This window comes from Delphinus delphis, chromosome 3 (genome assembly GCF_949987515.2).
Source record: "Delphinus delphis chromosome 3, mDelDel1.2, whole genome shotgun sequence".
Lineage (NCBI taxonomy): Eukaryota > Metazoa > Chordata > Mammalia > Artiodactyla > Delphinidae > Delphinus > Delphinus delphis.
The window spans coordinates 6,706,828-6,720,526 of NC_082685.1; the positions used below are offsets into that span (position 1 = coordinate 6,706,828).

Genomic DNA, 13,699 nt, shown 5'->3' on the forward strand with positions numbered 1-13,699 from the left:
CCCATCTACAAAGTGGTGACCTGGAGGGTGGGGTGAGTTTAGACGATGCAAATGGGATGCGTGAGACGGGAAATGGAGTGAAAGTGAGCTGCAGATGAGAGCAAATGGGATGAAGATGAGAACAGGTGAGGATGGCAGGTAAGGATGCAGGTGAGCATGAAGGTGAGAAGGCAGAGGAGGACTGGAGAGTTCTGATGCTGGTGAAGACATAGGTAAAGACGTAGGGGAAGGTGCAAGTGAGAAGGCAGGTAAATACGCAGGTGAGGATGCAGATAAGGACGCTGGTAAGAATACAGGAAGACATCCAGAGAAGAATGTAGGTAAACATGCAGGTCCTCACACTGATGAAGATGCAGAGAAAATACAGGTGAAGATGCAAGTGGAAAGACAGGTGAGAGTATAGGTAAGCATGTTTGTAAAGATACAGGTAAGTTTACAGGTAAAGATGTAGGTGGGGGAAGCAGGTGAAGATGCAGAAAATACAGGCGAGTGTACAGGTTGAGTGTGCAGGTGAGAGAGCAGGTAAAGATTCAGATGAGATCCTGGTAAGAGTTCAGGTGACAGTGCAATAAAGAGGCAGGTAAGGAAGGTGGTGAGAACTCAGGTGAAGGAGCGGTGAGCTGCTGGTGAGGATGCAAATGAAAATTCAGGTACGGATGGAGCTGAGGTGCAGCTGAGATTCAGGGGAAGATGCAGGTGCAGGTGAGGTGCAAGTGAGGCAGGCGCGTGCGCCGTAGGTGAGGAAGCCTGCGAACTTGCAGGTGAACTACAGGAAGTTCCTGTAGGATGGAGCTGAGCTGCAAGTGAGGCAGCGGGGGATCACAGCTGCCTCTCCCCCTCTCAAAGAGCTCCAGACTTTGGGAGACTTGTGAAATAGAACTGGAGCTTTATTTGGTGGACAATCGTGGTGGGATCAGTTGGGGCAGCCAAAGACCACCATGTTTTCGGTGAAGTTGGCCAGGTCCTGGCACAGTTTCTGGTTCTCCTCGTCTTGGCATTCATCCGCTTCAGGCCACAGCTCCACCCAGGTGTCCTTCCCGATGATGTAGCTGATGCTGGGGGAAGAGAGACAGGTCAGGAGGGGGAGGGGAAGGGCGGGGGGGGGGGGGAGGCGGGCACGCGCAGGCGCAGGGCGGGCACTCACTTGGGTTTCTCTCCCCACAGGTCAGAGGAGATGCCCCACACGAGGTAGTGGGCCCCCTCCTTCAGTTTGAGGGCTTGTCTGCACTTGATGTGACTGATGAACCTACGCTCCTGTTTAACTTGCACCTCATCGGAGCCTGAAGGGGAGGGAGAGGGAAGCTGAGCTGGGGGGAGGGACGGACACGGGGGAGGAGGAGGCAGAAAGACAGCAGACGCAGGGCTAACCTGATTTGATGATCTGCTCGATGACCATGATGTAATCGTCAAAGTCATCCGACAGCTCCTTCCTGAGAAGTCTGGTCTTGTACACTGTGGGCGGGGGAAAGAAGACAGTGTGGGTCCTGGGCAGGGTTGTCTGTGGGGCGCCGTCACCCAGCTCCTCCCAATCCGATACGGGCAGGACCACAGCCAGGCAGGCTCAAGCCCCCTGCCCGCCCCCCACCGCAGTAACATACCCAGCCACACTCACAGCCATGCACACAATCACAGCCGTCCACAACGACAGTCACAGGCACAACGACAGCTGCTCCTGTCCACGGACAAACTCCTCTCTCACACACGCCCACATACCATCCCCCTCATGACCACGGTTCCCCGTGCAATCAGAGCCCCTCACAACACATCACACACACAACCACAGCCACACGTAGCAATGACCACACGCGCCGTCACACCTCCGCTCACACACAACCACGCATGCGCGCGCCGCCCGCGCACCCCCCCCCCAGCCCCGCCCCCGCCAGACTCACCATAGTCCACGCCCGGCTCGCAGGCCTTGTCCAGCCGGTCCTCCAGGGTGACCTCGTCCTCCGTGTGCTGCATGAAGCAGTTCTCTGTGGGGTGGGTGGGTGGGCGGGGGACACGGTCTAAGTCCCGCTTCTCGTTCAGGGCCTACCACCCACGAGTATGCCCAGCCCTCCCGGGTCACCGCCCCCACCCCGTGGAATCAGGGGTCCAGTGGGCGTGGCCACCCCTCCTGGCGCCTGCGCACCCACCCTCAGCACAGCGGCATGTATCTTTGTGGCAGAGTTTGTCCAGCATCCCGTCCTCCTTCTCCGGGTGGTAGAACCGGGTGCAAACTTCATCTGTGGGCAGACGAGATGGCGAGGGCTAGGGCCTCCACCCCAGAGACCACAGCTGGGGGGTCTCAGTTTCCCAACTCCAGTCCATCAGACCTGCTGAGGCCAGGTCCCCAACCCTGGGACCCTCAGACCCCTAAGTCCCATATCCCCAGGACCACCAGACTCCTAACTCCTGGATTCCCGGGACCCGCCAGACTCCTAGCTCCTAGATTCTTGGGACCCCCAGACTCCTAGCTCCTGGATTCCCGGGACCCTCCCAGACTCTTAACTCCTAGATCCCTGGGAACCCCAGACTCCTAACCCCTGGATTCCCGGGACCCCCAGACTCTTAACTCCTGCATTCCTGGGACCCCTAGACTCCTAATTCCCAGATCCCTGGGACCCCAGGCCCTAGGACAGCTGCTCACCCAGGTTGTAATAAGAGTACACCTTGACTGCCCCAGGCTGTATGAGCCCCACGTTGAAGTACTGGTGAACTTTGAAGGATAGACAGTCCTCCAGGCTGTGTGAGACCTGGAAAGGAGGAGGAGGTTGGTCAAGGGGGTGACATGGGAGGAAGTCCAGCATGGGGTCTGGAGGTTGGAGCAGTGGTGGAGAAACTGAGGGCTCAAGGAAGGATATGGGTGGGCAAGATGGGGGGGAGCAGGAATCTTTGCCAAAAATTAATGAGCAGTTCATCAAATCCATTTCTTTTTCTCCACGGCGCATGGCTAGTTTACACGTCTCAGCATGTTTTGAGTTCCGTGCGGCCATGTGATTGAGTTCTGGCCAAGGATTGCTATCTATATCCTTAAACACATTCCATGGTTAACAAGACTGCAATAGACATTTGAAAGTTGCTAAAAGATTAGATCTTAAAAGTTCTTAACACACACATACACACACACACACACACTTTATAACTATGTGAGGGGATGGATGTAACTAACCTTATTGTGGTAATTATTTCCCAATATATACACATATCAAATCATTACGTTGTACATCTTAAACCTACGCAGTGTTATATGTCAATTAAATCTCAATAAAGTTGCAATAAATAGAAAGGAAGAAAGAAAAAAGAAAGGGAAGAAGGGAGAGATGAAGGAAGGAAACAGATATACATATATATGTACATATACATAGGCATCATGTATATTTGGAGGAAAATGCTAACCATTAGTGAATTGGGGTAAAGGTTATATGGAACTTCTTCATTGTGCTGTGAAATTTGTCTGTAAGGTTGAAATTATATAAAAATTTTAAGGTAGAAAAATTAAAATACAAAAAAGAAAACCATTAAAAAACCCATCTCAAAAAAAAAAAAAAAGAAAAAACCCATCTCATGCACAACCCCGTTTTCTTCTAGAAAGGATGGATCCAGCAGAGGAGTCCAGAATCCCAGGGATTACAGAACCCCAAGATGGAAGGTACGTGGATCCCTGCGTGACCACACGGAGCAGAAGTCCCCTTCCTTACCTCCTGTACCAGCTGAACTTTACACAAGTGGGACATACAAGTCTCTTGTGTTGAGACCCCCATATTCTTAGGGGTTTTATTATAGTAGCTAGTGTTGCTTATGCTGACTAACATGGGGTGAGGGTACAGGGAGTTAGCAGGGAAGATATGCGGATACAAGAAGGGGAAGAAATAAGCAGGAAAGAGAAGGAATTATGTTCAAGATAAAGACAGCAAGAGAAGGCTAGATGGAGAGAAAATAAGAGAAGAGAGAAATGCTAGGGGATGGGAGCAAGGGAAGTCCTTTTTCTCCACCGAGCACTTTTTGTTTTAAACCAAGGTGGTTTTTTTCAATGGTTATTCAAGACTCTGATGAGAAGAGGCTGGAGGGAGCAAGTGAAAAATGAGGTTGGAACATGAGTGGTCAGAAGGTGAGTTGCAGGCTTCCCTAGTGGCGCAGTGGTTAGGAATCCGCCTGCCAACGCAGAGGACACAGGTTTGATCCCTGGTCTGGGAAGATCTCACATGCCGCCGAGCAACTAAGCCCGTGTGCCACAACTGCTGAGCCTGCGCTCTAGAGCCCACGAGCCACAACTACTGAGCCCGTGCACCACAACCACTGAAGCCCGTGCGCCTAGAGCCCATGCTCCGCAACGAGAGAAGCCACCGCCATGAGAAGCCCGCGCACCAAAACGAAGAGTAGCCCCTGCTCACCGCAACGAGAGAAAGCCCGCGTGCAGCAATGAAGACCCAACGCAGTCAAAAATAAATAAATAAGATAAATACATTTTTTAAAAAAAAAGGTGAGATGCTTCTAGAAGGTGGGTTGACCTTGTTTTACATGCCCTTTCCTCCCACACCAGCATCCCAGACCCTGTCTCCCCTAGGCTGGGGCTGGCCTGACCTGGAGACAAGGCCAATGGAGAAGCAAAGGCCAGCCAGGTAGGGGTCAAGATGCCAGTGGAAGCCTTACCTTGTCCAGGTAGATGATGAGGGTGTTCTTTGTGGAGTCTTTGTTCAGCTCATACTTAGAGATGTATCTGTCGACACCAGTGCTCAGCTGGGGAAGGGTGAGGCTTGTGAAAATCCCTCCTGCATCCCCTTCCCTCCCTCCAGCTCCTTCCAGACCCTGGGCTCCTTCCCATGGATCCCAGCCCCCGAGCCCAAGACCTTCATACCAGTTTGAGGTCGTCAATATCAGGAGAGAAGCCCGTCATCATGGATATATCCAGGATTGACATAGTGGCATCCTGGTGTCCCAGGTACCTGGATGGGGCAGGGGGAGAGGGGTTGGGCCCTAAGGTGGGGTCACTGCCTGAACAAGGGGTCATATCAGGGACTGAGGCCTCTAGTTCCCACAGAGCAGCATAGAGTGAGGTTCGATTTTAGGAAACATTCCCCCAAGGGGAATACAGGAAATGTAGCATAATGACCAAGGTGATTAATTGCTCAGGTTCTGAAGCCCAACTGCCTGGGTACAAATCCCAGCTCTTTGTAACATTTGATGAGTTACTTAACCTCTCTCCCTGCCTTAGTTCTAGAGAATGAAGATATAAGAATATGGGCATGTTCTCACTTTGCATGATTCCGTTACCATGGTCTAGTTCAATAGCATCAGTCCCTCAGCACCATGGTTCAGATTTCAGTACCACGGTATATTCATCGTGAGTAATGACATAAAGGACAAATCTTGTTGCTAGCTCTTCACTCCACCAATCACTTCATAAATAACAGATGCACCTCACAACCAGTGACCAATCACATCCCTTCTTTCAGAGTCTGTTGGGTCACTGAGCATCCATTCTTCAGTTCACACACAGACAGCAAGGAGTGAGTTGTGTCACTCCTTTCTCTCACAGTGGAAAAAACCTGTGTGACATTTTACAAAAATGGATCATTGAAAGAGGGAATTGGCCAACAAAGATGAAAGCACAGCCATGAAATGAAGAGTGATAACACTGGAAGTAAACTTTGAGTAAAACATAAATGGAGTTAGAGAAAAAATAGAAGACCACGGGGAGGTTGACTCTGCTGCCATTTGCAAGACGAGCTACGTGGTCAGAGGAACTTAGTGAGGCAAACTGATCAACACAAGTGAGGAAAGTGGTTGTGACAAAAAGGATGTGGATGTCCCAGAGGAAGGGACGCCAGCAAAAACCATCATCACATTAAAGGGTCTCTTGGATATCTGATGACATTGAAAGCTCAAAGAATGAAATATTGGAAGTTGACCCAAACTTAGAAGAGAACGTGACAATTCACTATGGCACGAAAAGATGCTTGCTTTATCTCACAAGTTAGACAAAGAGAAAAAAGGAGACACTGTCCCAACCACAGTGCTTTGGAGAAGTATCTTACAAAGGGGGGAAAAAGGAACCCAACCAATTGTTGTCTCGGTGTTCTGATGTTTTAAATTACAGTGTACTCAACAAATACTCATCTTACTATACTTTCGTTTCTCCAGACCTTTAAAACTGGCAGTGTGAGAGTTTTTGATGTTGTGACTAAAATTTTTAAAGGTCATGGAAAACCATAATTCAAAAAGCGTCATGTACCAAAATGTTCATTGCAGCTCTATTTACAATAGCCAGGACATGGAAGCAACCTAAGTGTCCATCAACAGATGAATGGATAAAGAAGATGTGGCACATATATATAATGGAATATTACTCAGCCATAAAAAGAAACGAAATTGAGTTATTTCTAGTGAGGTGGATGGACCTAGAGTCTGTCATACAGAGTGAAGTAAGTCAGAAAGAGAAAAACAAATACCATATGCTAACACATATATATGGAATCTAAAAAAAAAAAAAGGTCATGAAGAACCTAGGGGCAAGACGGGAATAAAGACACAGACCTACTAGAGAATGGACTTGAGGATATGGGGAGGGGGAAGGGTAAGCTGGGACAGAGTGAGAGAGTGGAATGGACATATGTACATTACCAAACGTAAAATAGATAGCTAGTGGGAAGCAGCCGCATAGCACAGGGAGATCAGCTCGGTGCTTTGTGACCACCTGGAGGGGTGGGATAGGGAGGGTGGGAGGGAGGGAGACGCAAGAGGGAAGAGATATGGGGACATATGTTTACGTATAACTGATTCACTTTGTTAAAAAGCAGAAAGTACAGAAACTAACACACCACTGTAAAGCAATTATACTCCAATAAAGATGTTTAAAAAAAATAAAATAAAGGTCATGGAACAGTTGTAATTTCATGGATGATTAAGATGACTTTGTACAGACTCAGCTTACATTGTCATTGCCAGTCTCACACTGTCATGCAAAGTGAGGACTGCTTGCTGTCTCCTTGTGGGTATTTAGCACAGGACTAGATGCACAATACACTCTCAGAAAGCATTAAGCATCACAGTTATTATTTGTAAGAAGTCTTGCTAGAGACAGAGGGATGGCCAAGATGAACCCCAGTGACCCATCTCTTACCTTGTACAGATGTCAAGGATCATGGAGCTTCTGGCATCCTGAGGCTTCTTGACTAGAAACACAGAAGACAGAAGGATGGCGTAGGGGGTTTCCTGGGTTCTGATCCAAGAGGGAGGGAGACATTAGCATGGGGGTGGTGGAAGGGTGACAGATAGGGTCTGGACTCCTTTTACCTCGTTGGGGGGCTGGATGTAAGGAAACCCGGAGGTCAAACTTCTTGCAGGTGACTTTGCCTTTGAGTTTGGCGTGGTACACGGTCACCACCTGGCGAGATGAGAGGGGAGACAAGGTGTCAGCCCACTTGACTTGGGAAGGAGAGGGTGCCTCTGGGGCAGAGGAACCTAGAGAAAGTGGTGGGCCAAGAAGGTGTGGGTTCCCGTTCCTTACCGACAAGGTACCCTGTCCTTTCCCTTGAGCTGTTAATGTGAAATCCTCATTTTCCTTGGTCTGTGGGGAGTGGGGAGAGAGAAGAGAGAGCATTGGGAACCAAGCCTTCCCCTGGCTGTGATGGGCATCTGCCCTCCCTCCCGCCTCCTAGCAAACTCTGACTGGCATGGAGGATGAAAGTGATGAGGGTTTGGCCAGGTGGCTATACCTCTTCTGAGCGCAGGAGGCTAGCAGATTCCCAGACGATACGATGTCTGATCTGAGAGCTGCGGCTGGGTAGTTGGATGGACACATCCAGGTTCAGCTCCTTGTGATCAGGGACATCCTTCTGGTACTGGGCCAAGGCTTGGAACACCATAAAAGTGGCCTGTTGCCCATGACAGAGAAAGAGGGTGAATCTAGAATCTACTGAAGGATGAAGAGACTCAGATCAGACTTGGGGCCCTGAGGCTGTGACCTAGAACCCACCAGAGAGGGTGAGAATACGACTGGGGGTTGCTGGATACCGAGGACATGTCCTAGAACTCTCTGAGTGAGAGAGGTTCAGACCAGAACTTGGAGACACTGGGAACATGTCTAGAACCCACCAGAAAGTATAAACATAACACTGAAAGTCTAGCCACACTGAGAAGGTGGTCTAGACCCATCCAGAGGAGAGAGTCTGAGACAAGAGTTTAGAGGCACTGAGAATGTGTCTAGAACCCACTCATGAAAAAAAGAGTAAAATTGGAATCTGGGAACACTAAGCATCTGATCTAGAACCCAAAATTGGAATGTGACGCCGAGAATGTGATTGAGAGCCCACCAGAAAGAAAAAGGGTTAAACTGGAATCTGAGGTTGCTGGAGTTTGAGGTTACTGAACCCATGGTCTAGAACCCATTAGAGACTAGAATAACTGAGAACCTGGTCTAAAACTCACAGTAAGATGCGGTAACACTGAGAGCTTGATGGAACTGAGAACATGGCCTAGAGCCCACCAGTGGGAGAGAAAGGCTTGGATAATGGCCTAGAATCATTAAGAACCTGGTCTAGAACCCACCAGTGAGACAGGATAAGATGGGAACGTGGTAGAAATGGGAACATGGTCTAGAACCTACAGGAGGAGAGAGAGGCTCACACCTGAACCTGGGCCCTGAGAACATGATCTAGACACCAGGATGGAAAAGGAGGCTCAGAACACAGCTTGAGGCATCCAGAATGTAGTCTAGAATCCATAGATGGGTTTGCAATTAAAAAAAAAGAAGATTTCTCAACTTCATTCCAATCATCCTGCCTCATGGGACAGAAGCACTGCCTCTCTTGGTCTCGGTGTCTTCTCCAGAAAGCTAATGGGAGGCCATAGGAGGTTGGGATGCAGGTGCCTGGGGGTGTGGGGCTACTTGCCTGCGTGGAGCCGTAACCACCTCCGTAGTATCTCTGCTCATTGAGCCAGCGCACAACAGGAGGCACAGAGTCAAAGTCTTTGAGCATCAGCAGAGCCAAGAGGGCGTAGGATGTGGCTTCCACGTTGTAGAGCTTCTGGCCAGGCTCCTCCCAGCGGTTCCTTTCTGCAGGGAGAACCCCCACCCCATAATGCTCACTGCTCTGTCTAGCCTGTAAATAGCTCAGAGAAAGCTCAGAAAAAGACTCATACTAGACCTGTTGGTGTTCAGGTGTCCTGGCCCACATTCAAGGTCCTCAATCTGCTGGCTCCTGCCTCATTCTCTTCCCTCATTAACCTTCACTTCTCCATTTGAATTCTGAACTGCAGCCCCACTGCAGGAGATTCCCTAAACTTGCCATGCTAATTCTTACCCCTGAGCCTTTGCATATTCTGTTCCCTTGACTTGGAGCACCTTTTCTCCATCTACTCCTGGTTGGTTCTTACCCACCCTATACAATTCAGCTTCAATGGCACCCCAAGATTGGGTGAGGCCCTTCTTCCTGCTGTCTCTCAAAGTATCCTGTGCTTCTCCCATCCCAGCACTGTGATGCTCTACAGTAACCTATTAACTCATTTCTTTCTTCAACTGGAGTGTGAGGCCATAATGGCAGGAGCTGTGCTGTATTCACTGTGGTGTCCCAAGTGCCTAAGAAAGTAACAATGGCAGAGACTGTCACTAAGAACCATACCCTCCTCTTCCTGGGTACACAGTTGGACTACATCTCCCAGATGCCTTTGCAGGTAGGTATGGCCACATGACTGAGCTCTGGCCAATGGAATGTGCACGGCAATGATGGGGACCCTTCCATGTCTGGTCCACCTCCATTGCACAGTCTTCCTACTTCCCCTTCAGCTTGGATGGGATGTGTTCTGAGGCCCCAGAGTGGCAGAGCCTGGAAAAGATAGAGGCCTGGATCCCTGCATTACTGTACGGAGGAGAGCTGTTCACCAACAACAAACTTTTGTTGTGTTAAGCCACTTTAGTATATGTTACATTACGTTACTTGAGATATCTTATTATCAGTGAGTGCAAACATGATACAGTGTCATCACTGTGCTGAATTCCCCATGGCATTATCTTATCGGATCTTAATTACCCTTGAGATAATGATATTATTAACAATATTAAAGGCAACGATGCTATCAGTGATAGAGCTCTTACAGTATGCTAGACCCTTTTCTACTTGCATTATTCATTTAATCTTTACAACCATCCTATGACATAGGTATCATTTTAAGATGAGGAAACTAAGGTCCAGAGAGGCTAAGCAACTTGTACAAGGTCAGACAGTGAGAAGGTGGCAGAGTGGGATTTCAATTTATATCTGTCTGATGTCAGAGCCCATGTTCTTAATGACACCTCACTGCCGTGTCATAGCAAGTACTCAACACACAACATTCAACATTGTTGAATAAACTGTGCAATGAACCTTCTTGTGTGGCTTACATTGAGAACTTTTCACACCATAGTCATCCATCCCAGCTCAGCTTGGAGCTGTCCATCCCAGTGCAGCTTAAAGCCATGCATCCCAGCTCGAGAGGGCCACCCTCACACCCCAGCCATGCATCCCTCTTTACCCCTCCAGGCTGCCCCTCACCTGTGGCTGTGTTCAGAAATTTGTTGACGAGGGCATCGTCCAGCTTGCCCAACAGAGCCAGGGCGTAGCCAGCAATGGCCACAGTATATGGTCTTTGCAACTCTATGTAGTGGTCTTCAAGGAAGTCTCCTGCCTTAGTGATGCTGCCCCCCAGGCTCTATGAGAAAGAGGATTGGGTGCTCTGGTCAGGTGGGCGTTGCTGCCACAGAGAACTGGTAAGGATCACATAAGCATCACTTCTTGGGCACCAGGTGGTTTCTGTCCTTGGGACCTATCTGCCTTGCATCTGTCTATTTTCAAGGGTTTCCCATTGTGAGCTGCTTTGTTGCTGAGGACCTAGTCTGTGCTGGGGTGGGGGGGGCAGGGGAGTCTATATACCCTGTGTTGTGCTAGTAAATGTTTAAACAACATTGTTAACAACCAGCTCTCCAGTGGAGGCACGGGATTGGGGGGTGGGTGGGTGGAGGGGTTGCTATTGCCAATTACTGTGGTGTAAAAACTTCCACGATGGTCAATTTCAAGCTACTAATGTGATGTCCCTGAACATGCAGTGGGGAAGAGATGTCCCCAAAAGGCACTCGTGAGCTGGTATGAGGCAGATTCAGCACACCAAGGGAACACCTCTTATCCAATCATTATCATCATCACAGCTAGCTCTTACTATGTCCCAGTCATATATCCGCTCATTTAATCTCATAAAATCCTATGAGACAGGTATTATTTTCATCATTATCCTACTGCACAGATAAAAATACTGTGACCCAGAAAGATGGGGATTGGGAGAAGACATGATTTGAAGTGTTTGCTGATTTCCCTGGTGTCAATACTATCATGGCTGATTTCAACCTAGCAATGTGGCATCACTGAATGTAGATTTGGGAAGAGATGGGCAGTAACACAACATCATATAATGTTTCCACCATACAGATACAATAGACAAAAGTAACCTCAAGAGAATATGATAAAAGGTAGCAAAATATTTAGGAAGTGATACATTTTAAGTGTTTATTACCTGTGTTTTTAGTGTTTAATGTTTGCAGTTTAACTGTAAGTTGATATAATTTAATTTTTAACAATGATTGTCTTTAACAACCAGCTTGCAAAGTCCTGGAAATTTAACAACTGGCTTCCACAAGCTGGGCAGCATCCTGTTGATTTAAATGCCAGCAGTCTGGTTCCACAGCCTATGCCATACTTCATGCTGTGTTGTAGAAGAAACAATCCTTTTGCCTGCCCAGCTATCCCTCCTACATCTGTCATTGACTGTTGTAAGAATACCTCCTCCCTTTCATTCACATGGCCACAGTGGAAGCAGCCATATTTGCCCACTAAGACCTACTTCCTGGCCTCAGCTGATTGGTCCAGGGGTGAATCCTGACCCAAGCTGAGCCAATCAGAATCCTTCACTGGGAATCTGAGCTCTAGCCTTGGTCTGACTATTTCGCCAAGGAAGATGGCCATGTTCTGCCAGTCAGGCTGGATGGCAGGGAAAAGTTGAATTATTGGGCGAGAAGGGAATGAAAGACATGTGAGAACATGAAGAACAAAGCATCCTGGCAGAGTCCCTGAGGCTATTTTCATTTTTTTTTTTTGACTTCACAGGCATGTGGGATCTTAGTTCCCCAACCAGGGATCGGACCTTAACCACTGGACTACCAAGGAAGTCCCTACTTTCATCTTTGAATTCGATAAATTCTTAGATCCCTAAAATAAAATTCCCATCTATTTTTGTACAATCTAGGTCACATGTATGATAACTAGGACACATGTGTGACATCTAGGACAACTCAGAGAGTCCTAAAAAAAAGCAAAGATTATTATACCCATTTTACAGATGCACACACTGAGGCCCAGCAAGGGGAAGTGCCTGAGAGTCAGGATTTGAGGTCAGTTCTGTCTGACCCCACAGTTCTAGTGCTCTTTTCTGCTATAATTTCTCTCAAATCTTCAAGGTTGGAACCAGGAAGGCCTGGGTCCCTCTTGGGCATAAAAGGTAACAGCCCCCTCCCCTCCACCTCTTTTCTGGGGTTCTGAGGAGGGAGAAGCAGCTGGCTGAAGAGGAGGTCCTAGAGGTTCCCCACTAGGGCAACTAAAATTCAAACAACCCACTCTCAAAACCCCAGGGCAAAGCAGAGGGAGTGATTACAGATTCTCAGGAGCCTGTCTTTCTAAGCTTCTCTGCTTCAGAACCAAAACTAGAGGAAAAGGGGATAGCAATGAGCCAACATTTTTAATGCTTTTCCTTTTGGGGTCATGGACCCCTTTAAAAATCTCCTGAAAGATCCCTCAGACTAAGGTAATAATCTTGAGGATTCCACCCCCACTCCCCTTTCAGCTCTGTGTCCTGAGTTTTCTTTAGGGAAGCAGCAAGGATACAGATGTAGGAGTGTTGTGGAAAGCAAGCTGAAGGGACTTTTGTTGAAAGTGGCTACAAGTCTCTGACAATGGTAAAGCAGGCAGAAAGGACCTGCTCTTTGATTTCTCTGTGCCTCAGTTTTCTCTTCTGTAAACTGGGGATAATAAGAGTAGCCTACCTCTTGGGCTGTTACAAGGATTACAGGACTTAAACATGTCACACTCTTAGATGAGTTATCTTAGTTAGATACTCTTATGGCTGCTGTGGTGGTTGTTACCGCACTGGGAGGACTGGAAATGGCCCGAAAGCAACACCTCACCTTCCCAGGTGGATGTATCCTACGTGGGGGAGAGGAAGAAGGGAGAGAGCGGGGGACACTTACGTTGACCTGTGCCTCGCAAATGTCTCTAGCCTCCTGCAGCGCGATGAGAACAAACGCCGTGAGGGACACGTCTTTCTCCTCGGGATTCTTGAAGCCACCCTAGAGGAGAAGCAGGAAACAAGGATAGGGTCACCAGTGTGTTCCCACACGCCAACCAACCCCCCTGTAGGATCAGCCGGTTAAGGCAGCGCTGGGTCTCTTCCCAGTTTCTCCCCAGGAGGGTCAAGCTCTTTGGTATTCATTCATTCATTCTGCAAATGTTGCTGATGGTGTGGTTGAGATGTTGGATGAAAACCAGACTCCGGCCCCAGCCCTCATGGAACTCCCCATCTGGTAGGGGAGACAGATAGGAACCAACCAGCTCATCAACAAATATATAATTACAAACTGATGAGTGCTACACAGGAGAAGTGGATGTGGCATTGAGAAAGGACAGTGGGAGTGTGA

General features: G+C 48.4%; 1 protein-coding gene across 1 annotated transcript in view; it reads right to left on the bottom strand.

The window, feature by feature from the left end:
• Window positions 1-866: 866 nt before the first annotated feature.
• The window catches only part of C3 (complement C3), a 34,872-nt gene continuing 22,039 nt past the window's right edge, over window positions 867-13,699 (bottom strand). The window contains exons 27-41 of the mRNA XM_060007574.1: window positions 13,253-13,351; window positions 10,515-10,671; window positions 8,877-9,040; window positions 7,701-7,859; window positions 7,493-7,552; window positions 7,279-7,369; window positions 7,106-7,157; window positions 4,841-4,928; window positions 4,636-4,722; window positions 2,633-2,738; window positions 2,139-2,228; window positions 1,893-1,976; window positions 1,369-1,452; window positions 1,145-1,280; window positions 867-1,055 (exon numbers count right to left, since the gene is read on the bottom strand). Of these exons, the coding sequence (XP_059863557.1) occupies window positions 914-1,055; window positions 1,145-1,280; window positions 1,369-1,452; window positions 1,893-1,976; window positions 2,139-2,228; window positions 2,633-2,738; window positions 4,636-4,722; window positions 4,841-4,928; window positions 7,106-7,157; window positions 7,279-7,369; window positions 7,493-7,552; window positions 7,701-7,859; window positions 8,877-9,040; window positions 10,515-10,671; window positions 13,253-13,351 (1,599 nt within the window). The 3' untranslated portion in view covers window positions 867-913. The remainder of the gene's footprint in view (window positions 1,056-1,144; window positions 1,281-1,368; window positions 1,453-1,892; window positions 1,977-2,138; window positions 2,229-2,632; window positions 2,739-4,635; window positions 4,723-4,840; window positions 4,929-7,105; window positions 7,158-7,278; window positions 7,370-7,492; window positions 7,553-7,700; window positions 7,860-8,876; window positions 9,041-10,514; window positions 10,672-13,252; window positions 13,352-13,699) is intronic.